The sequence below is a fragment of the Vigna angularis genome, chromosome 3, assembly GCF_016808095.1.
Source record: "Vigna angularis cultivar LongXiaoDou No.4 chromosome 3, ASM1680809v1, whole genome shotgun sequence".
NCBI lineage: Eukaryota > Viridiplantae > Streptophyta > Magnoliopsida > Fabales > Fabaceae > Vigna > Vigna angularis.
Genome location: NC_068972.1, coordinates 8373110 through 8396627, shown reverse-complemented (window position 1 = coordinate 8396627; position 23518 = coordinate 8373110). Strand labels below are relative to the sequence as shown.

The following is a 23518-nucleotide window of genomic DNA, read 5'->3' as shown; positions in this document are numbered from 1 at the left end:
AAACAAATATTAGATACATAAATAAATGGTGAAGAAAAGTAACAAAACTAAGTATTTAATGGTTTGATTTAAGTAATTGAATTCCTGATATTTTTTTTTGTTAACAAATTGATCCCCTTTTCTATTTCTTTTAAAACATTGTATTTTGAAATATGTCAAAATCAATTTAACTATATATCTTTAATACTGTTAAAATATAAAAAATTAATTTAGTTTGTAGTTAGAGGAAGGATATAACTTGAGATACACAGACAATACAAAATTTTAGTGTTCCATGATGTTGTCGAACTTGGTCTGCTATTGATGATTTTTGCAATATCATAGTATCCGATATCATTTATGCCTTGTTGATATATATTTTCCTCAATCAATATACTTTTAGATCGATCATAAACAATACAATTGATGCATGATTATCATCTAAATACACAATTAGCAACATTAAGCATCAAACAAAAGCAAAACCATGACTAGGAGATACTTAATAAATATTTCTTAATCACATGTATAACCAAAGATAAAATATAAATAATGAAAATAGATAAACACCTAAAATAAAATATTCGTTATCATAAACACCCCATTAATAATGAGACATTTTTATTCAAACGCTAGTTTGAACATCAAAGTATATAAATATCTTTTTTGAGAGTAGGATGAAAAAAATAAAAGTAACAATGTCAGATTAGTGATTTTATTAAATCTACTCACCCATATAAATATAAAAACAAAATCTAACTAGACACAGGTCTATTGAAATTAAACATGTATTTAATTTTGATAGGATATGTTATATATATTTTTTTTCATTTTTGACATATGACTGTTAAATCATAGGATGACTATGATTAGTGAAAACATTTAAAATGAACAATTTAAAAATCAGTTTTAAAAATAATATAAAATAATACATAATTAAAATGAGTTAAAGAGTTAATTAAAAACCAGTTCAAAATTTGATTTAAAACTAGTTTTTATATAAAATATACACAAATATTTCCAAAACAAATATTCATTTTAAAAATAAAACCTTGAAATATTCCATTCAATTTCGATACATATGATCGATAAAAATGTTCTCACTCTATTAAAATCGAATAAAAAAGAAAAAGAGAAATTCCGGGGAAAATACATTGAGATTGGAAGATTCTCTCCTTCGAACTCTCCTTTCTTCTCTGTTTGTTTTCTTCTTCTCCCTCAGATCTAAAATCCAGAAACCACACCCTCTCTTTCTCTCTCTTCCTTCGAAGGGAACTGCGACGATGTCAAGTGATAGCGACGAGGATGAGCTCCTCCAGATGGCGCTGAAGGAGCAAGCGCAGCGAGATCTCAACTACGGCAAAACCTCCAATTCACGCAAGCCCGTCGCTAACTACGTCCAACAGCCGAAGAAACCCGGGCCTCCGTCCAAACAGTCCAACTCCAAAAGCGGAGTCGCTGACGATGACGACGATTCTGAAGTCGAGATGCTCAGCATCTCCAGCGGTGACGAGGATAACGTCAAAGATCCGGTTGCCGCCTCAAGGACCCGAGGCGCCGCCGCCGCCGCCGCCGCCGCCGGGAGACCGGCGCGCGATGACGATCGCGCCTGGGACGGCGAGGAGCCAAGTCGCTGGAAGCATGTTGACGAGGCCGAGGTAATGCGATCATCGCTTTTGTCAGTGCTTTACATTTTCGACTCACCGAATCAGTCTTATTTTATTCTATTAATTTGTATTCTTATTACTCTCGAACCTAATCCCCCCATTATTTCGATAGGATTTATTGCTATAATCAATAAATATTCGCATACTTCTTCGTAATGCAAGAGGAAAATCTTAGGTATCTGAGATGGCAGTAGATAAGGTTGATATGGAAACTTATTATAGAATTAAAAGGAAGGAAGAGGAGCTGGAGGAAACTCTGGAATAGATTGATTAATAATATGCAGATACACATAGCTCATCGTCATACATTTAGATAACAAGAGAAGTTACTGAACTATGTATGCACTAACTAACTAAATGTTTGAAACCTTATTAACTAATCGGAGAAAACTAGTATAAGCAACAGCTGTAGCAGATAACTATACTTGTTGCTGATATAAATGCTATTGTATCTTTACTCTTGGGCCCTTTCAGTTACGTAAAAGTTGGTTCAGTAAAACCTGTTCAAAGGTTCTTAGATTGTCTAACATAGTATATTCTTAATAGCATGCCTAGAATGTTTACCGAGATTGAAGCATCTTATTCAGGTGCTTGTGACTAGGTGTGGGCGACATTGTTCCCATATCCTGTGTGCACTTGTGCAGAGTTATTTTGGTTGGCTTTGCGAATAATTAAGGGGACCTTGTATTGTCATTGTACGAGTAACTTTATGCTTAGCCTTCAGTTAGTTAAAGTTCACTGAGAGGGAGAAATCAAGTTGTAAAATCTGTTTTCATAGTAATTCTGCCGTAGGATGAAGTTCATTAATGCTTCAATTGAACACGGTATCTTTAGTGTGTGATCTTCTATCTCCTTTGCCTCATTCATGCTTCAATTGAACCACGGTATCATTAGTGTGTGATCTTCTATCTCCTTTGCCTCTCTTTCTTCATCTTTTGTTCACAGTTAATTCTGTTATTTGATATTGTTTGTCGGGTAGACGATCTTGCAGTGGACTTGTGCATTCAAATTCAGAACAAGTTCAAGTAACTACAACGTGATAGTTTTGAAACAGTTCGTTAAGTATTTGCAACTTGTGTTTTTGCAACTTGCGTGTTCCAACCTGATGTATACTGTGTACGTGAAATAGTAAATAATGTCTATATCAATTCCTTCTTTTAACAGCTTGTTCAATGTCTATCATGTTTCATGGCATTTTGGATTGTCTGCCATTCAAATGACATGTAATTGACAATTGCTACTTCTTATTATCTGTAGTGGAAAATCTACTGGTAGTCAATAATATACTAATGACATCATAGATCCTATTATTGATGTCCATGTTGTAAGCTAGGCTGAGATTATGCTTGCCTTAAATGAAATGAGTTCTTGGAGGGGTATGTGCCTGTTGAAAGGGATTATATTTGTAGGTATCTTATGTTTTATGGGATATACTTGGTCTGTCATTTCTGTTGTTTTGTTTCCTTCTTTTTTTGTTATTTATAGTTATTATTCACAATCATATATGGAATTTTTTGGAATATACTATTCATCACAAACTTGGAAGTTTGAAATTTAGATGCTTTGTTCATGGTCTATGAAATTAAAAAAATCCGTTTTATATGAAAGTACTTATGAAATTCTGTTTAATTTAATGTAGTTGGGCTTCTTTGACAGCTTGCTCGTAGGGTTCGTGAAATGAGGGAAACAAGAACAGCACCAGTGGCTCAAAAGTTTGTGCCTCCAAAATTTGAAAATAAAGCTTCTGCAGTGGGTAGAAAGGGTCTTACCTACTTACAGTCATTCCCTCGTGGCATGGAATGTGTTGATCCACTGGGGTTGGGGTAAAGTTCACTTTGATGCTTTTCTTACATTGTTTTTACTCTTTTTCCCTCCCTATGGTTTTGTTATTTCCATGCTTCTTCAGTTCCATGGGGGATTAATCCTGGAGACTTATTTGTGTTGACATTTGGCAGTATCATAGACAACAGAACACTAAGGCTGATCACCGAGTCTTCACATACTTCTCCCAATATTGACAAGGATATTCTGGAAGGCAACCTACGTGGTAACTATTTTTATATTTAGATGTTATGTAGCATATTTACTTTAGAATATCTGCCTTTATAGTGTTCTTATTTTTTCATACGTAATGTACTTTTTTTTTTTTTCACACAAATCATGTCTTGTTACAATATTTGATAACGAGAAAAGAAATACCCTGGAAGCACTCTTACTATCAACCAGGACAGATGTGGTCTTGTTTTGTAGTTATCATTGATGCCAATTCATTGCAGTTCATTATTTGTCATTTTTCAATCGAGTAAAGGTTTTGCTTTAGGAAGGTAAAGAGTAACATCAGACATTAATTTGGGTACTGAATTAGAATATGGAAGAATTTGTTGGTAAGTGGTTTTGGCCTTTGAATTGTGAGATAATGTAATGATCTGAATAGGACTTTTAATTATTAGAAATCAGAGTTGAAAAGATGAAGATAAATGGAAGAAATCTTAGTCTTCACATTTCACCTAGGGTGCTTAGGCATCATGGCTTGGAGTGGAATCATAAACTTTAGCATGATGCTCTAACGTTTCCTGTTTCTTTAGAAACTGATTATATGATTTAAATAGGAGTATAGGACTGATCAAATTTTGGAGTTAAGTAATTCGCAACTCGGGACCCAAGGAAATTAATCTGCCATCAATAAATGGACACAAGAGCACAACAATTGGGATAAATTAAGGAAAGGTCCTCTATAGATCAGTGTTATTAAAAAATGGCCATGGGGGAATTCAGTGGCGGACTTTCTGCCAGTCACCACAACATGGCAGAGGTTAATAGTGTTTCACATGTTGGCTCACAGTGACTGTGTTGGGTGTTTGCAGAGTGGTGGTTCAGAGCTGCCATGGTGGAAATCCTGAACAGTATACTTGAGAAAGATACAGAGGAATAAAATGAATTTAAGAGTGTGTTACCCTCTCTTAGGATTTCATATTTATAATAACTTTGAATACATAAGATACAATGTATGAGAGGGGTTTCATATTTTAGACTGTACTTGCGTTTATGTGTTTCTTCTTTAAGTGTTCATGAAGTTGATAGCATTTTTGTTGCCATTATACAGACAAATTGATGTATTTTTCGGAGCACTTTGATGCAAAGTTGTTTTTAGCACGGATACACAGTAATACCAGTGCTGCTGATCTGGAGGCTGGTGCACTTGCTTTGAAAACTGATTTCAAAAGTCGTACTGAGCAGAGAAAGCAGTTGGTTAAGGATAACTTTGATTGCTTTGTCTCTTGCAAAACAACAATTGATGGTATGAATTTATTTTTGCACTGTATTCAATTACACCTAGTTAAACTTACAAAATTTATATTTTACTCTTGACTGACTGACACTCCTATAATGCTCAAACTCTTACTCATTCTTTCTCAAGATTATTTTATTTTTGATGTGAAACATTTTTTTTTCTCTAGATATTGAGTCAAAGTTAAGACGTATTGAGGATGATCCTGAAGGGTCTGGGACTTCCCATTTGTATAATATTATTCAGGGAGTCAGTTTGCAGGCTAACCGTGCTTTGAAGCCTTTATTCGAGAGACAGGTGGCTGAAGGCTTTGTTCTTGATTTTTTTGTGTGGCTGCTATTCTGGATTTGAAATAATTTATTCATGACTTCAATGAACTTTGTAGGCTCAAGCAGAAAAAATTAGGACTGTCCAAGGTATGCTACAGAGGTTTCGAACACTTTTCAACCTGCCAAGTACTATCTGTGGCAGCATTAGTAAGGGTGAATACGATTTGGCAGTCAGGGAGTACAAGAAGGCCAAATCAATTGCTCTACCCTCTCATGTACAAAACTTTTATATTTATGTGGATTTTTCTATTGTTCCCCCTTTGATTTGTAAACGAAGTTTAATAATTTTAAGGTTTCTTGAAATTCTGGTATACATGCTCACACATTTTTTATTTCAAGTTTCATCCATCTATTGTAGCAATATAAGAATTGCATCCAGTTTAGCATTTATTAGTTTACGGGTATATCATGTTTGTGAATTTTTTTTTTCTGGTTCTTCCAAGCATCTTTTACTTACTGGGCTTTACTAATCTTTTGGCCTCAAATCAGATTCAGGTAGGTATACTAAAACGTGTTCTTGAAGAAGTTGAGAAAGTGATGAATGATTTCAAGACCATGCTTTTCCAATCTATGGAAGATCCACAAATAGATCTAGCAAGTGTAAGTTTTTATTTCTTCAATTTACCTGGTAATAAATGAATTTATTTGCAAAGAAGCACTGGACTATAAACGAGGTTGCATTTCAGTATGCTTTACCTTTGATTTTGCTGACCTGTGACATTATTTCTGGTGCATCTTGCTTAGTGGAAACTGATTCATAACACTGCTTGACTTGGTTGTGCTTGCCAATTTAGAATGAAGTTGTTATTTTTTTGGTTAAAAAAAAAAGCATAAATAAGAGCTGATGTTTACTTGCACAATGCATGTATTCGCCAATTTATCTCCTTTGATTTGTTTTGTCATGATATTTTAATGTTTATTGTAGCACATCTTCTTGGACATGCCACTGGTAGTGGGATTGTAGCAAGGTTTTTGGGTAGTTTGTGGGAGATGCTCATACTAGCTTGAAACAGTTGTGCTGGTGTTTTTAAGAAATTGCATTTCATTTGGACATGACATGGGTGTGATTTATTGGATTGAATTTTGAAGAAAATACTTCGGTGTGTGCAGCATAATTAAATCAAATCAAACCTATTGCTTATGTCATGCTAGTTAAAATCGTGATCCAGAGATTGTACGAGTCTACAATCTTCACTCCCTCTCCGATTTTGCTTCACTTAAAAATCACAATCTTCATAGATGGTAGTGGATCACCATTGTAAATTGCAACTCATGTAGGAGCGGCAATTCTTGTGGTGCTGTCCCTCCTAGCGGCGAGGGAGAAGCCGACAGAGCTTGTGGTGGTGCCTTTATCAATGGTGACTCTCGCGTCAACTTACCTGCATCAACTCTTCGTGAGGGTAGTGGGAAACAGCTCTAGGGTTTATCTTAATAGGTTGAAATTGTTTTCTTACCTAAAATGTTTAGCCCATTTAAGCCCAATTTCTTAAAACTGTTACTGCACCCAAAGAATAACAAAAAAAGTGTCTCTCTAGAAACAGCCCTTGTTGCACCTGAAAAAAAAAAGCGACTCTGTTAAAACTACCACGCACTGATAAAATAAAAGTGTGACTCCCCCCCTTCTATAACTGAGAAAAACTGCCACAACTGACTCCCTCTCTTCCCACAAGTGAAACCCCTGCTCTCCCTTTAAATGTGTTTAGGCTGCAGCTCTTCCATCCCCAAAATAGATAATTTTTCACTTTTTTTCAGCTATTTAATGATGATGTACTATTTTATTTTATATATTATGAAGTTCAGTTATAACTTTTGAGTGGCATATAATGATTTTTTGTGTGAATATAAATTTCATAAAATTTGTAGGATCTTACTATCCATGTTACTATCTTTCGATTTATGATTGATATTTTCCTTTCTGATCTTGAGTAAGATCTCGATTTTGACTACCTTGCCTGTGTGATAGAATACTGAGGCTACTTATTCTTTGAGTTTCTGTTTGTTGATACTGCCCTTCCTTTCAAACCATGAGGCTTGGACACCTCTCTTGTTTGAAGTGACTCAGTGTTGGGCACAATTATGACATTGACACCTGTTGTGTTTGAAGTGTCATTGTTGGGCAGGTTTCTGACGTTAACACCTCTCTAATATGTATTAGGCACTTCTAATTAGGCATCTATAATTAAAAATTTTAGGTTCACATACATGAGCCAACACCTCTATATAACTCTGTTATTGAAGAAAAAAAGCACGGTTTTAACTTGAAAAGTTAATTTAAATATAACATAGAATATAAGAATAGTGTCTCTCACTTCCTTATCATAGAAAAATTGTGAAACTTAGCAAATTGGCTTGAGAAGTTGAATATGCCTTTCTTGAAACATAATGTCTTCTTGTTTTTGGATCTTTTTGTAAAGAGACTAACCCTTTGTTCGGATGCACACATTTTGGTGGGGACTGGGAGTTAAAAGAATGATTTTTTCATTTTAACCATTAGGCAAACAATGATACAAGAGATTAGGTGGGAAAGGGGAAGGGAGCACCCAAAGAAAATTCACTTCTCTAGTGGCGTGAAATTGAATAATACGTGGGAGGAAATGTGTTATGGGCCTTGGCTTTTGTCCTTCTGTGAAAATGTCTAAAAGTAAATTGAGTTTATTGATATATTTTTTAAAAATCATTAAGAAAAAATAGTATAAAAATTTTCATTTTTGAAGTTAAACTATTGTTTTTAATTAGTGTAAAAAGTTTACAATATTCCTATTTCTTTCCACTTTCTTTTTCGATCATCTAACTTAGTAATAGGAAAATTTCACACTTTCATTCTATTTCGGTCTGTCTAAGCAATACATTTTTTCTAGTCTATTTTCCTTGTATTTACATGCTTTAAATTTCTTTCTATTGTTTTTTTTTTCTCACAATTCCACTCATCCAAGAAAACCAAGTACTCACATTATTATATTTGTCTCTTAATGTTCTTTTGTGAGGCTCACCATTATAGATTATAGGTTAATATACAAGAGAAGGACATTGATATTGATTTTTGGATAAGGTTGTACAGGAATATGCAAATGTTGGATGTTACTTTAGATCTCTTGTCATGTTGCATACATTTCATTTTATGATATTTTGTTTTGAGTTTTTGGACATTGGTCTCTTGCAACGTCTCCGTTGGACCTAATACTTCATAATATCAAAGTCGTTGTCATGTCCAATATGTAAAGAGATTTTTGATAGCCTTGCTGCATTCTGTTTTCTTACTACTAGTCTTTAGAATTTTATGCTTTTTAGGATAGCTTATCTTCTGCCCCCATTGTACTTTTCATCATTATTTACTTCATTTATGTTTTCATATCTATAAAAGGAAAAAAATAACTCACTGAATTTACTGTAGAACTACGGAAAACTCATCAAAATAAATCCCATAGGTCACAAATAGTGATAATGAAAAGGACTTTAGGGTAGCGTCATTTAAAGAATAGGCAGTTTTCTAAAACAGAATTTGATCTTTGTCATGATCATGATCGTGTTTGATTCTGTGATGTACTTGTTGAAGAATATTTAAGATATTACATAATACTTATAATTTTATTGTTTGCACGGAGTGTAGTAAAACCTACCTTTACCTGTTGATATTTAATATTGTTTGCATGGAGAGCATCATGGACTGGTGATATTTAATATGGTGATTAAGTTAGAGATGGATTGCAATTATCTTTATTCTCTGTTTGCTACGATGATTATAACACTTGGATTTTTCGTGTAGCTTGAGAATACTGTGAGGTTACTGTTGGATTTGGAGCCGGAGTCAGATCCAGTATGGCATTATTTGAATATACAGGTTAAAAATTCATATCCATGCTAGAATGAAATATATGCCATTTAATTTCCTTATTTACTTCTCAAGTTTTTTTTGACTGTATGCTAAACAGTATTGAGTAGTAAGGATTGAATGTCAATTGATAGAATGTTGCTGTTGTTGGCCTGATTTTTATAACACGATAATTTGTACCTGTTATAATTTTATTAAGAAGTAACTGATCGTATATGATCGATAAAATTTAGATTATATGTGTTATTATGAATGCTTTTATTTATTGTTGTACATATCTTTGTTATGTGAGGATATCACATCTATTCTATTGTATTGATTTCTTTTTCAAAATTGTGTTGACCCAATAGACCTATTGCCTCTGTAGGATTTTATTTTTCTTTTTGTGATCCTTTCTCCTAGGTTCCGATTCTATGTTCCAGCACCGCCTTTGTCAAGTCTTTTGATAATGTTTCTGGCGACCTCATTTTTCTCCAGCAAACACAAGGTTGGGATTGTGCTGCGTTGATCTATCCAATCGTTGATTCAAGCCACCCATTCTCATGTGGTGGTTCAATCTTTTCCCTATCCTTAGGTTATCTGGAAAAGAATAAAAATTGTTTTTCCTTTATTACGATAAGGGAAATACTCAAATTATTGGATGTTTTGATGTTGACTGGGTGGGGCACCGAGCAACAGAGGCTCCACTTCAGCAGGGCATTGTGTTCTTGTTAGAGGCAATTTAATATCTTGGAAAAGAGATAACATGTTGTGGCAAGATAAAATGCAGAATAGGGCAATGACATTATATACTTGTGAGCTCATATGGCTGAACTGAAATAATACTCAAAGAACTCAAATTTGATGAAGGTTCCCAAATACACCTTATATGTGACGACCATGCAGCATTACATATTTCCTCTAATCCTTGTCTTTCATGAGAAGATTAAATATATTGAAGTAGATTGTCATTTCTTAAGAGAAAAACTAGAGTCTAGGGACATCACCCACAATATTTGTCAACTCTAGTGAATAGTTGGCTCACATATTCACCAAGTCTCTAAGAGGATCAAGAATTGGTTATATTTGCAGCAAGTTGGACACGTACAACTTACATACCCCAACTTGAGAGAAAATGTTATAGTTTTAGAATTAAGGAATTGATCCTAGATAATTAAGAATATCTAGATTATATATATATATATATATGTGTGTGTGTGTGTATAAATATATATTATTAAGAACATTTTTACTTATAATCTCTATTTATTGCATTGGTTCCTCTCTTTTCAATATAAACAAAGTACTTGTGCTCTCTTTGAAACACATGATTTAAGCTCAATATTTTTCTCTTTCCTATAGTTCAACAGTACTAACTGCCCCACCTAAGTATTTCACACATTTATTTTTGTCACCCTTTGGGCTCTAGTTATCTCTGAACTTATCACTCTCACTTTCATTGTGATGGCCAAATTTTTGAGTCTTTTGGGTTTTTTCCTTCACAGAATCAGAGAATTCGCGGTCTGCTCGAGAAGTGCACTTTAGATCACGAGACTAGAATGGAAAATTTGCATAATGATTTGCGTGACAGGGCTCTTTCTGATGCCAGATGGATGCAGATTCAAGATGTGAATGATTCTGTAAGTTTATTGTCATTAAGCTAGGATAAATTTTTGGGGGTGGCATTTTTTTAATATTGTTTTTGTTAACTATTGTCAGTCAGATATCAACTACTCCCCTATTGGTGAAGAGGTTGATGGTTTAAGAGGAAGGTATATCCGTAGATTAACTGCAGTTATTGTCCATCATATACCAGCATTCTGGAAAGTTGCTCTGTCTGTTTTCAGTGGAAAATTTGCTAAGGTATTGTTATTTGGGAAGACGTGTGCTTGAATTATTTGTAAAATTTTATTTTCATTGAGTTACATTATCTGAAATCTTTTATTTATTCTGAATTACATTATTTATAAAATTTTATTTTCATTCTTTTGAGTTTTTAATTTCTCTTCATTGATAATATTGCGTCTTGGCTCCATTACTTCTGGAAATGCAGTTATGATATTTTTTTTTTTGTATTTTACCATTCTATATATTTTATTATAGTTTTGTTTATTTTCTTAAACTTATCACCCATAATTACATCTGCCATATATTTAGGGGGCCCTTTTTTCTTTTTCCAGTCTTCCCAAGTTTCCACTGATTCAAATTCCAACAGTTCTGCAAATAAAATTGAAGAAAAGGCTGGAGATGTGAAATACTCAAGTCATTCTTTGGATGAAATTTCCGCAATGATATGCAGCACAATATCACTGTATGGAGTCAAGGTAATTATTGTGTTCCCATGACCGACCCTTTCTTCTATGAAATTTTTTATTTTCTGACTTATCAGCTTCTTTATAGTATACATGGAGAATATATCTTCTATTTTTCTCTATGCAGTGTTGTAATTTGTTTTAATAGCATGTTCTTTTTACTTTTCTATTTATTTAGTTTCATCTCTGATTTAGCATCATGTCAATTTGGAGATTTGGGTTAGAAATGTTTGTTGAATTTTCTGGGTTAGATTTCATAGGTCCATAATGAAGGCATATAGAAGCAGGGGGGGCGGGCTGGGGAATAAAAGAGAAAAGGGAAAATGAGCCTCAAACTAGGCCTGCTTGTGTATGAGAGACGAGAGGTGGTGCAGGTTGCACTGTCTGTAGTAAAAAGGAAGAGAAGTTGGGCATAACTTATGCCCACCTTCTAGGAGAGTTAAAGAAGGGATAAACAAGAATATTGAAGGAAGAGGGAAGTGAATTCATAGTTGTACTTAAAATTCTCTTCAATCTAATGTATAATAGTGGATTTTCTCTGTTTTTAGCTATGTTTCAATACAAATACTCTTTTGTTCATATTCAAATTGTGGTACCTATCAGATTTTTCTGTTCTTTTGTCTGGCTATAGATGTCCACAAAGAGTGCATTTTTATTTTACATTAAAACCTCTTACTAGAGGTAAGAAGTGCTTTTGTCTTGTGGTCTAGATAATGTTTTTTTACCCTTTTCTTGTGCTATTACACTATAACAAAGTTTTCAGTTAGTGCTATCGGTCTTTATAGTGATGAGTGAGCTCTTATCATATAGTCTATATTGAATTTAACTTAGATGACTTGTTTATTCAGTCATATATACATTTACTTTTTCTTTCATGAATATCTGGCTTGTATTTTCACCCTCTTCTTTTTCTCTGTAGTCCTATTCTTGATATTTGAAAGCCTATTTTTTTTATTATATAAACTTAAAAGCACGACATGATAAAACTTACTCTAGTAATTTAGAGAAGTATGTAATACTGCAACATGGTTGATTTGACAAACATAATTTTTCCGTTTCCTATTTGTTTTGCGTGTATGCTGATACCCACCCTGCTATTGGTGTAGGTTACCAACATTTTTCACGATCTGGAGGAATCAAATGTCCTCCGGTCCTACATGAGTGAGGCAATAGAAGATATATCTAAAGCATGTGCAGCTTTGGAATTGAAGGAAGCCGCACCTCCTATTGCTGGTATCAGTTCTTCAAATCTAGAAGTTGTTGTCATTTATTAAGGTTTTGATCTTGAGTGCATATGTCACTCCCTTTGTTGCAGTTTGTGCCATCCGAACATTGCAATCAGAGATTACAAGGATCTACGTACTGAGGCTCTGTTCTTGGATGCGGGCATCAGTTGATGAGGTTTCAAAGGATGTGACATGGGTTATTGTTTCAATTCTTGAAAGGAATAAATCCCCATACGCAATCTCATTCTTGCCTTTAATGTTCCGTTCAGTTGTAGCTTCTGCAATGGATCAAATCAATTTGTAAGTTTTAATATATTCATATAGGATCTGATGCCTTAAAGTGAAGTAAGCGAGTAGAATGGAATATAAACCCAACTATTTGGTGTTAGAGTATAATACTATTCTAATAACGAGGCAGGTGATTAGTTTCATTTTTCCTTCTTTTGCATATGGGATGCAAATTCATAGTATAATATCATCTCCTTCTGAGTATGTTAAGGTGGCTGTCCAATTGGCATTTATCTCAATTGGCGGATTTAGTTACATGAGCCAGTGCCCACTGAACCATAGCAGACACAATTTTTTTGTAAAACCACTTAGAGCTTGGTCTTTTTCTATAATGTTTTATTAGGTTGCTCTCTAAAAATTTTAAAAAGAACAATTTTTTAATTTGATCATCTTTCCTTACTGGAGCTTTTATTGGTCTTCTCATATGATGAAATTAACTCGGTTGATTTTTGTTTGGTAATCATACTAGTCAATATTTTCTCATTAAATTTTCTTCCAGGTTGATTGATTCCTAATCTTAGTTATGGTGCATGAGATATTCATTTCCTTATTTAATTTTTATAAAGATTTATTTCATGCAATTAGTTTGCTTTATTTATATTACAAGGGAAGCTGAATATCATATTTTTTGCCTATAACTTTCCACCCCATCTCCTTTAAATCTAAGAATTAAATGAGTTACTTTTTGGAATTCGTTCTGCTATAGGAAAGAGAAAGACATTAATCTGAAACAGTGTGTTTTTAATGCAACATGAATTCTTTATTCATGTTAAGAAAAAAATAATAAATACAATAAATAGAGGAGATTTGATATGCTCTAATAATTAATGAAGATGTTCCTAATAATACATTATAACGTAAATATTCTTAATTATATACTATCTGTTCCTTATTTCTATAACTATGACAGAACCATTAGATTAAAAGAAGATGAAGGGTGAGTAGGAGTAATTTGATCCCTTATTTTATATGATATACATGTGTGTGTGAGAGAGAGAGAGCCAGAGATTTAACATCCCTCCAAAATTCCAAATTGTAGCCGTGCCACTTGTTTCCACTTGTTCACACCGGAGAGCACAGTTACAGAGGAGTCTTAAAACTAGTTGAGAACTCAAGAAATCTCAATAAGATTTACTAAGTGGGACCTGATGTGATTAAGGGGAGGGATGAAACCTATATATGGATTCTGCACTACTGTAGCTGACTTGTAATGGGTCCCACCTTTTTCCAGGGGGTGATGTGTATAATACCATTCTCACATGTGAAGGGATGGTGGTGCTTGTTCCGTCATGTTAGAAATCTCTTGAAACCCATAAATGTAGGCCTGTGGCCCATATGCCTTTCTGACCCATGAAGATTATGTTATGGAAAAAGTTGCTAGTAGCTATAAGGCAGGATATGTTAGCTTCAGTGTTTGCTTTGCTAAAGATTCTACATAGTCAGCTCAGCTGTGTTCAACCCATGTCCTGGTTGACTCAAATAGATTGCCCACAACCCCTCAAGTAACAATCCGGTGCATATCCCTCTAGTTTTTATCCTAAAAGGCATAAGCTATTGTTATGCTCTGTCGGACTGTTAGCAGTTCCTCAAGTGTTGTGCCCAAAAGATGTAGGCACTTGTTCTACTTGGTTAGATGGCTGGACGATCCACATCTTTTGGCATTCCATAGCCCATTACGTGGGGTTGAAACTATGGGTTGTATATAATGGGAACATAACTGTGAAATTTTTTGCAAAATGATCCAAGAAAAATAGTTTTAAACCCAAGTTGTTAATAGAAGTTGAATAAGCCAAGAACTATTTAAATTATATGTTGTTAACATCAGAACTTGTGTTTAATTTGTAAGAGTTCATTTTCTTGATTGTTGTAGGGACATAGTTGAAGATTTCTCTGTAGTTTATCTCTCAACTTTACTTTTCTAGTTCACTGTCTTTGAAGCGAAGTTTAAAGTTTCTGTATATCATATGCATCAACAAGAAAAAAAAGTCAAGATCTTAATTTGGATAAAAGACCCTGAACCCGACTTTACAGTTATTATTTTCTTTTTTCTGAAAATTAGGGCTAATATTTTTCTATGATGATCACTTCAGGATGCTTCAGTCCCTAAAGAATGAGGCAACAAAGTCAGAGGACATGTTTATGCAACTTCAAGAAATTCAAGAATCTGTCAGACTTGCGTTTTTAAACTGCTTCCTGGATTTTGCTGGTATGTTGGATTTAGTTAATCTTATACCCAATTGCGTATCTTTCTAGGTAAATAAAATTAAAGAAAACAGAAGATAGTTAAAGAACATAATGGTGTTGTAGCACATAAAGGTTCAGTTTTGTGTCAGCTTCTGTTTAATTGTCAGGTAGTGTAGAGGATATCCATATAAATGAAATTAAACAAAACAAAAGTAAGATGGTGCCGTAACACACAAAGTTTCTGTTATGAGTCAACTTCTGTTTAATTGTCAGGTAGTTTGGAGCGTATAAGTTTCGAATTTGCCGAACAGAGAATGGACGAAGAGGGCTCCCAGTTACCAAATGGATATATTCATGAATCAAAAAATATACCATCTGATCATCATGGAGGTGTTACTGATCCCCATCAAAAGTTATTGATTGTTCTAAGCAATATCGGATATTGCAAAGATGAACTTTCATATGAGTTGTATAACAAATATAAACACATCTGGCTGCATTCCAGGTACTTTGTCCTTGTTCTTCCTTTATTATATAAAAAATTCTGGTAAAATATTGTGGAATTCATCAGGAAGGCATGCTATTAAAGCTAAATGAGGTTTGCTGGCTTTGTTAGGCTGCAACTTGCACGCTAACCATGCTAGAAAATTATCATTTGGTTTGTTCTGACTTCACATCAGAAATTTCTTATGTTTTTTTAATTAGTCAGTCTTTCCTTTTGATGTCTTCCCTCTTAGTAATTTGCTTGTCATCTTTCATTCAATATGATATTATGTATATATCTCTTTTTCTTTAAGATTGTGATTCAATTTGGCTAGCAATAAATTTCAACTAATTAAATTATTATCTTGTAACCATCTTGTATATCTAATCTTTGCTGTGACTGACTAGTCACTCTGTTGTATACAATTTTCTAAAGATATTTTATCCTGTCTTCGAGAGCATTCTGATTCCTGATTTGATTTTAATTCAGCGGGAAGGATGAAGGAAACAGTGATGTAAAAGATCTTGTGAACAGTTTCTCAGCGCTTGAAGGGAAGGTCCTTGAACAATATACTTTTGCAAAGGTAAAATGAGAAATATATCCTTCATGGTCTTCAAGAAAATAACTAGGTTGGAAATAGATGAGTATAGAGGCTGTAATGAGAGTTATACGGGCATTTAATTAGTAATTTCTTATTAGGTTTGTGAATTATAGTTGATTTTTCTACAAGGATTATCTGAATCATCTGAAATAATTCACAGTTTTCATGATTGGTTTATGGAGAAATAATCAGTTGGAAGAATAGAGTAATATAATATAATCATATTATACGCACTATAAATTAGAAGGTTTTGTGCATTGACCGGTATTAATCAGCTGCCTGTCTTTGCTCCAACTCTACCAACCTGTATCTGTGCAGTCTAAGTTTCAGTCATTGACTTTGAATTATGAAATAAAACAAATGAAGAAATTACTATCTGCTCCTGCCTAAGTTATGCAAAATTCTAAATATCAGATCAGCTAATAACAGATGGTCAATGACTAGTTTCCAACAATAAAATCTTGATGTATGTGTTGTGTTGTGTTAGATGTGCTGGAATATTGAATGTTAAAAATACTGTATAACATTTAAATTAGATTAATAGCTGTCCACATTAATATAGTCTGGGTATTCTGAAGCAGGAAGAACTAGGGTAGTAAGTTGTAGCACTATGCTTACTCATGTTGGAAAATTTTGCGCTGGATATGCCTGCTTTCACTATTCACTACCATGACGATTTGTTGTATTCTCATTAGGCAAACTTGATCAGATCTGCTGCCATGAATTATCTGCTGAATTCTGGCATTCATTGGGGAGCAGCGCCTGCAGTTAAAGTGAGGAGCTAATGACAATAGTTTGTGTTGTAAATATGACTGTTCTCATTATTTGTTTGTTTTTCTCTGAAATGAGTTTTAGTTTTTCTTATGGAAAATGGTGTTTTGACGTGATGTTCAATTTTATGTTGGTCTCTTCCAGGGTGTCCGTGATGCAGCAGTAGAGTTGCTGCATACATTGGTAGCTGTCCACGCAGAGGTAATGTAATGATTGCAAGTAATTTGGGATTATGTATCCTACTCTTGCTTTTTAATAAAAGGTGAAGATTAATTTTACTTGAAAGAAATAAAAGGAAAAAAGAGCATTGGAGTACAAGATATCTTCCATAGGATCACAACAAAATCTAAAAAAAAGGCTCTCTCTCCCTATCTTTGCTAAATAGGTTAATACCTTATGCTTAACAGAACAAAGGCTATTGACATTTTTGTTTCCATTCCTTATTATTGTATGTCTTCATTATAAATAATACTCATGAGCACTCAACACACGGGATTTGTTATATTAATTATCTGTTTGTCTCTTCTCAACATGGTGTATCAAAACAGTACCATCTTCTTTGTCACTAATATTTTCAATAGATACCTAAGTACTGAAAATATAGAATTAGATTACACTGCTACAAAACCCTTTTCAGTTATTGCTGGACAGTCTACGACAGTACTACAAGTCTTGTATAGATAACACTTGTTAAGAAGGGTCTTTTCTATAACAAATAGATTTTGAAGGAATATTTGTGTTCAGAAGTTAAGTTTATGGTCACTTGACTTGCATATTCTTTTCGTTGACCTTGTGTGAATGTTGTATTTTGCTTTGGTGTTAGTTCAGTTTAGAGGCCATTTGTCTATACTGCATTGGAGTGAATAATTAACGTGAAGATGGTGCATAGATGATTTTAGTCAACGTAATCCTTGCATTAGAAACCTAGTTCTTAAACTTTGCTTTTGCATTTACAGTTTAAACAATTGCTTCATTATATTTTCTTGAAGGTAGTCTTCTGAGATGCAATGCTTTTTGTCGTAGGTTTTTGCTGGTGCTAAGCCTCTCTTAGATAAAACACTTGGCATTCTTGTGGAAGGCTTGATTGACACATTCATCAGCATTTTTCGTGAAAATGAAGCTACTGATCTCAGTGCACTTGATACAAATGGATTTTGTCAGCTCATGCTTGAGGTAAGTTATGGTAGTACTTTGGCGTATTAAACCATCAATGATAGTGGACATGGCATACTAAGCTCTCGCTGAAGCTTGTACCATGCCTTGATTTAGGAATGGGGCATACTTACCCTAGATTTTGGTGTATTTGAAAAAGAAAAATAAAGATGTATAGTATATATATATATATATATATATATATATATATAACACCTTTGTACGCTGGGATTTGTAATATATTTTTATATAATATGATAAAACACAAAAAGCTTCATGCTTCATGTTCTTTACCTGCACAGTATAAATTTAGGCCTGACATGATTATATTGTTTGATTAATCGACTTGTATCTCTGCAGCTTGAGTACTTCGAGACTATATTAAACCCATATTTTACATCGGATGCTAGAGATTCCTTGAAGGCTTTACAAGGATTACTTTTGGAAAAAGCCACGGAGAGTGTGACCGATGCTATCGAGAATGCAGGACATAATCGTCGGCCAACTCGCGGCAGTGAAGATGCACTTGCAGATGATAAGCAACAAGGAACAAGTATATCTCCAGATGAGCTCATTGTAAGCAATTAGTCTGTTGCCCTGTTTACTTGTGGCATGTCTAAATACTGATCAATTGGGTTTCATAGCTTGGACTGGATTTAACCTTGGTAGTTAGTATAGACTCGTTTAGTTATATGAAAATGAGGTTTATTTTGTCGTAGGTTGTCTATGTTTGTGAAGCAGTTCTAATACGTTGTGTGCTGAATTTTGTTGCTATATTTACTATCTAAAGCTGTATTTCTGTATTTCAGTCTCTTGCGCAGCAGTACAGTTCCGAGTTCCTTCAATTAGAGCTTGAGAGAACACGCATTAACACAGCGTGCTTTGCAGAATCTATTCCTTTGGACACTATGCCAGAACCAGCCAAATCTGCCTACTCTCCCTTCAGGAACTCAATGGATTCTCCTAGCAAAACCTACAGAGGCACCAACAAAACCGGATCCTCTAATTTCCCTCGGCATAGACATTGATGGGTATAGAGTAGCATCCTTTTTCTTTGTTTGCCTATTATGTATTTATTGTAGTATAATTTTGGTTTAGTAGTTAAAGAAAATTTGTATTCTTTGCACTGTTACCTCTCTGTAAAGGTGGATGGCAATTACCACATATAATGAGTTTTGAAACATATGTCGGCATTCCCGTATGCCAACCGTGAGTGCAGTAAGTTTTGTTATTTGAGTTGAATGAGTTATTTGGATGCGAAGATAAATGAGTGTAGTAGCTTATCAATCATCTCGGCAAAGCCTTGCGTTAAACAAACCAAAAGAATGTAGGCCGTTTATTTGATCAATCAAATTTAAAGTAATGGTTCTCGTGAAATCTTGATTTTTAGTGGTTAAGATTTTCAATTCACAAATTTCCGTACCAGTATATAAGCTGCACTACATAATTTTTCGTGTAAATTTATAATTAATGTGCATTTTGGAATTGTTTTTTCTTATGAAATCATGATTGTAACTCTTGGATCATCATTTGATGCTTCACAAAGTTTTTATTATCACTATTATTATTTTATGTCGGTGGTTTTGATATTCATATTCTCTATGGCAGCATTATATTATTTTGATGTTAGAGATTGGGAGAAGGAACATACTGAAGTGGAATTAATAAAAAAAAAGTTAATGATTAAAGTTTCGATGTATAATTATTTTCCTCCGTTAGGATGCTCAGAATCTCTATGGATATTTTTACTGCTGATTAAAATTATTGAGATGTGCTAAATTATATAAATCTATATTGATTGATCTATTAAAAATTACCAAACTTTCCAAATTTTACTCATTTATAATTTTAGAATTCTAACTAAATTTTACCTAGTAGTTATTTTTAATAATGCAGTACTATTCTTTATAAAAAAAACGGGTTAAAAGTGTCTTCCTTGTGAGCACTTCTACCTTTACGTCAGATGGACTGATCTAATTGGAGAAATATTAGTTGAGTGGTCATATAGAAACTTTAAATATCTATTAAGCGCTCAAATGAGATTTACGGAATAAAAGAAAACATTATGGGAAGATGAAAGAACATTAATATGATCTCGATGGTTGCTTTTGTTACCCTTGATGAAATTTCGGAAACAAGATTTCATTCACATTCTTGTATGTATTATTTACCTCATTAAATGTAAATTTGGTTGAGAAACTAGAATAAACAAAAGATAACAAGAATTTTTTTCAAAACGAATATAATTCAGCCAAACAAAAAAACCACAATTAGGGTTTTAAAATTTTGGAGTAATCTCCTGCGTGCGAAGAAGGAAATTGAGATAAAGGAGTAATGGTTGTTAAAATTTTGATACATACTGATGCAAGAAGTCTCGGTGCGCTTTAGGCGTTTTTGCTTTTGGCACATAAACATTCATTGAACGAAACGTGCATCAAATGTCCCAAATGCAAGGTTACCTACCATTCTTTCCCTGCAAAAACAGCTTATCCCATTAGACACTTCGTCTGTCTGCACAATGTCTTCTTACTGTCAACAAAGCTCTCATCAATTATAAAATCCACTTTAAAAAAGTTCTTATCATTAATATTCCACACACACGTATACATAAAAACACCTACTATAAAAAAAGATAGATGAAAGGAATTCGGGATGTCACCTAAAACGATTGACAGGAGGTGTAATACTCAAAAAGCACAACACAACTTAATTAGGTCAACACAAGGGTTTTTTCCTGGATTTTCTTTAAAAAAGGTATACAAAAGAGTATAAAAGGCAATGATATAAGGAATCTCGTTATATCATAATAATGTAAAACCCATGCTCTATGATTCTGTTGTTCTGTAAAGAAAAAAACACGATTTGTTGTTTAAACTTTAATTTAACAAAGTAAAAATAGTAAAGTGTTTTATTTTAAGCAGCATAATTATGGGAATTTGTTTTCAATATATATTAATTAAAAACACCTTTTCTTTTTATAAAAAAATCGTAATTTATCTAGTCATCGGTATTTGGTTTCTAGTTAGTTTCTTCCAAAGTTTAGCATGTCATTATTGTTTTATGAAAGAAAAACAAAATAGTGACCTTTCATATAGCATTGATTAATTAATGACAGAATAAAAATACCAAAGATACCTTAATCTATTATAAGTACATTGAATTATCTAATGATAATTGCTTCTACAAGACCGGTAGAGTAATATCAATTTTCGAATAGTTTGTATTAAGTGGTTTTTATTTTTTGTCTGTTTAGTTTTTAAAGTTTTTTGTTAGTCCAAAATGGTTTGGATGGTACTTTGAAAAAGTATTATGATACTAAAATCAGCAGGTGATTTATTGAAAGTGTATTAAATGTAATAATGTATGTGTCAACAATCATATCTTAGTCTTTTATTTATAGATGATGTTCAAGGGTTTTACTTTTTTTGTTGACCTAATCATTGTTCAATCATATTTTAATCAACACTAATTAATTGATTTGTGATTATTTTTGGCTAAATGTTAATTTGACCTTTATTCTATAATTAGTCGGTCTTGCTAGTTATCAGGGTGGCTGACCCATAGTCAATCGAGGCTTTAAATATTGTATTAATTTGACTTTTATATATTAAATTAATAATTTTTGAAATATTTGGAAACGATAATTGATTAAGTGAATTTAAATAAAGCATTTGAAAACTGACTTGTTCTACTGCATGAATTTGATTTTTGATATTTTTGCTTAAGAAAAAATAAAACAAAGATTTAGTCCTTACATTTAATCCTATTTTTACTCAAGCGAAAATAAAGTTTTAAATAAACTTGCTTTTAACCTTATTTTCACTTGAGTGAAAGCAAATATTTTTTTCTAAGCAAAACTAACATTGCAATTGAACCCCTATTTTGATTAGATTTTCACTCAAGTGAGCTAATTATCACTTGAAGGAAATATTTTGCTCAAGCTTTTTTTTTTTAAATGTTATTTTTTCTCTTCTTGTCTCTTTGATGGATTATATTTGAATTTATATCATAATTAATTTAAAATGAATATTAGTTTGTATATTTAATTATTTTTGTTTAAGTGAGTTATTTTGTATGGAAATGATTATACAGAATGATAAGACTTGTATTGATTTGTGGTCACATATTTAAAATGATATGTGAATTAATATTTGATTTGTAAGTATTAACACTTATGTTGTAATAAAGATTAATTCATTGATTATCTAAGTCACACATAAACTAAAATAGGGTTAAATATGTTTTTAGTCCCTTAACTATCAAGCGTTTTTATTGGATTTCGTCCCTCTTTCAAACTTTACTACACTTTCATCCTTCTCTTTAATGAAACTGTAACTTTAGTCCTCGAAAACCAACGGCGTTAACTTTTCAGCGAGCTGGCTAACGGTATGTGAATGTTTCATGCCACGTTGGAAATTGAAAATCTGAAATTCAAGTAAAAATGCTTTCGTCACTTTCTCTTTCTCCTTATCATGGATCTTTCTCCCTTCCTGGTTCTGAAACTTCACTCTTCAACCAAACCCCCTCCACTCTCCGGGGTGCATCCCTCCACCACCTCTTGCTTCTGCAAAGTCCGCATCAACACCTTCCCCACCCATACAGCCCTCCTCCCTTTCTCCGCCTTGGCCTTAACCCCCGACACCGCCACCTCCGCCTTGACCTTCCACCTCGACCCCGCCGCCCTCTGTCGCTTCCCCGAAAAGCCTCTCATCCTCGTTCTCTCCATCTATAACAATCCAATGAGTCGTTCCTATTGAGTGCGCGACGCCAACAGCCGGGTTCATCTCATTGTTAACCTCTCACCTATCCTCTCTTTTGCTACCATAAAAAACAAACTGAAAGGCATATCTAATTGAATTTGGCTAATTATACAATTATAATTTTGTTAAGAAAACCTTTAATAGAGTCTAGTTAAACCAAATTCACAAGACAATAATTTTATAAAGTAGAGAACCACAATTTAGATTACAAACTAAAATGAATACTGGGACAATCTTAAAGTAATAATTATTTCACAACTTTGCAAACATGCCTGCACCAACATACAGATGTATTAGTGTTTGAAATAATCTTGGGAAGTAAAAGTAAAAATAAAAATAAAGCTTACGCATCATTAACGGAAGCATTACAAAGTTTTGCTTTGACAGACGATATAATGGGATAAAACTTTCGTTCGGGTCGTGGCAAGCCTCAATTAAGACTAGCACCCTGATAGAAGTGCAGTCAAATTTAGTTAACAAAACAAAAGTACACATGCATGTTGAGATAGGATAAAAAGATGATACCTGAAGGTGTTTTTTCTTGCCAAGAGAAATGATGTTGAGGAAATCCTTATCCATGGTGGTGGCAGCAACCGTGAAAGACCAAGGTGTAACTTTTAACAGAGGCAAAGTTTCGAAAGAAATGTGTCAACTTTTCATTTTTAATT

General features: G+C 33.5%; 1 protein-coding gene across 2 annotated transcripts; it reads left to right on the top strand.

Annotated features, from left to right (window-relative positions):
• The first annotated feature begins 1091 nt into the window (after window positions 1–1091).
• Window positions 1092–19348, top strand: LOC108325969 (exocyst complex component SEC5A). Of its 2 annotated transcripts, none has more exons than XM_017559145.2 (21): window positions 1092–1637; window positions 3303–3469; window positions 3602–3693; window positions 4750–4944; window positions 5105–5232; window positions 5321–5479; window positions 5754–5864; window positions 9028–9102; window positions 10578–10712; window positions 10792–10935; window positions 11253–11396; window positions 12491–12617; window positions 12700–12910; window positions 14989–15104; window positions 15356–15587; window positions 16056–16149; window positions 16863–16940; window positions 17083–17139; window positions 17962–18111; window positions 18451–18666; window positions 18900–19348. In XM_017559145.2, the coding sequence occupies exons 1-21, from the start codon at window positions 1263–1265 to the stop codon at window positions 19116–19118; spliced, it is 3225 nt and encodes a 1074-aa protein (XP_017414634.1). In that variant the 5' UTR covers window positions 1092–1262; the 3' UTR covers window positions 19119–19348. The 2 variants fall into 2 exon arrangements, with proteins under 2 accessions (XP_017414634.1, XP_017414635.1); XM_017559146.2 differs by having other exon boundaries at window positions 1492–1637; window positions 3286–3469.
• Window positions 19349–23518: the final 4170 nt, after the last annotated feature.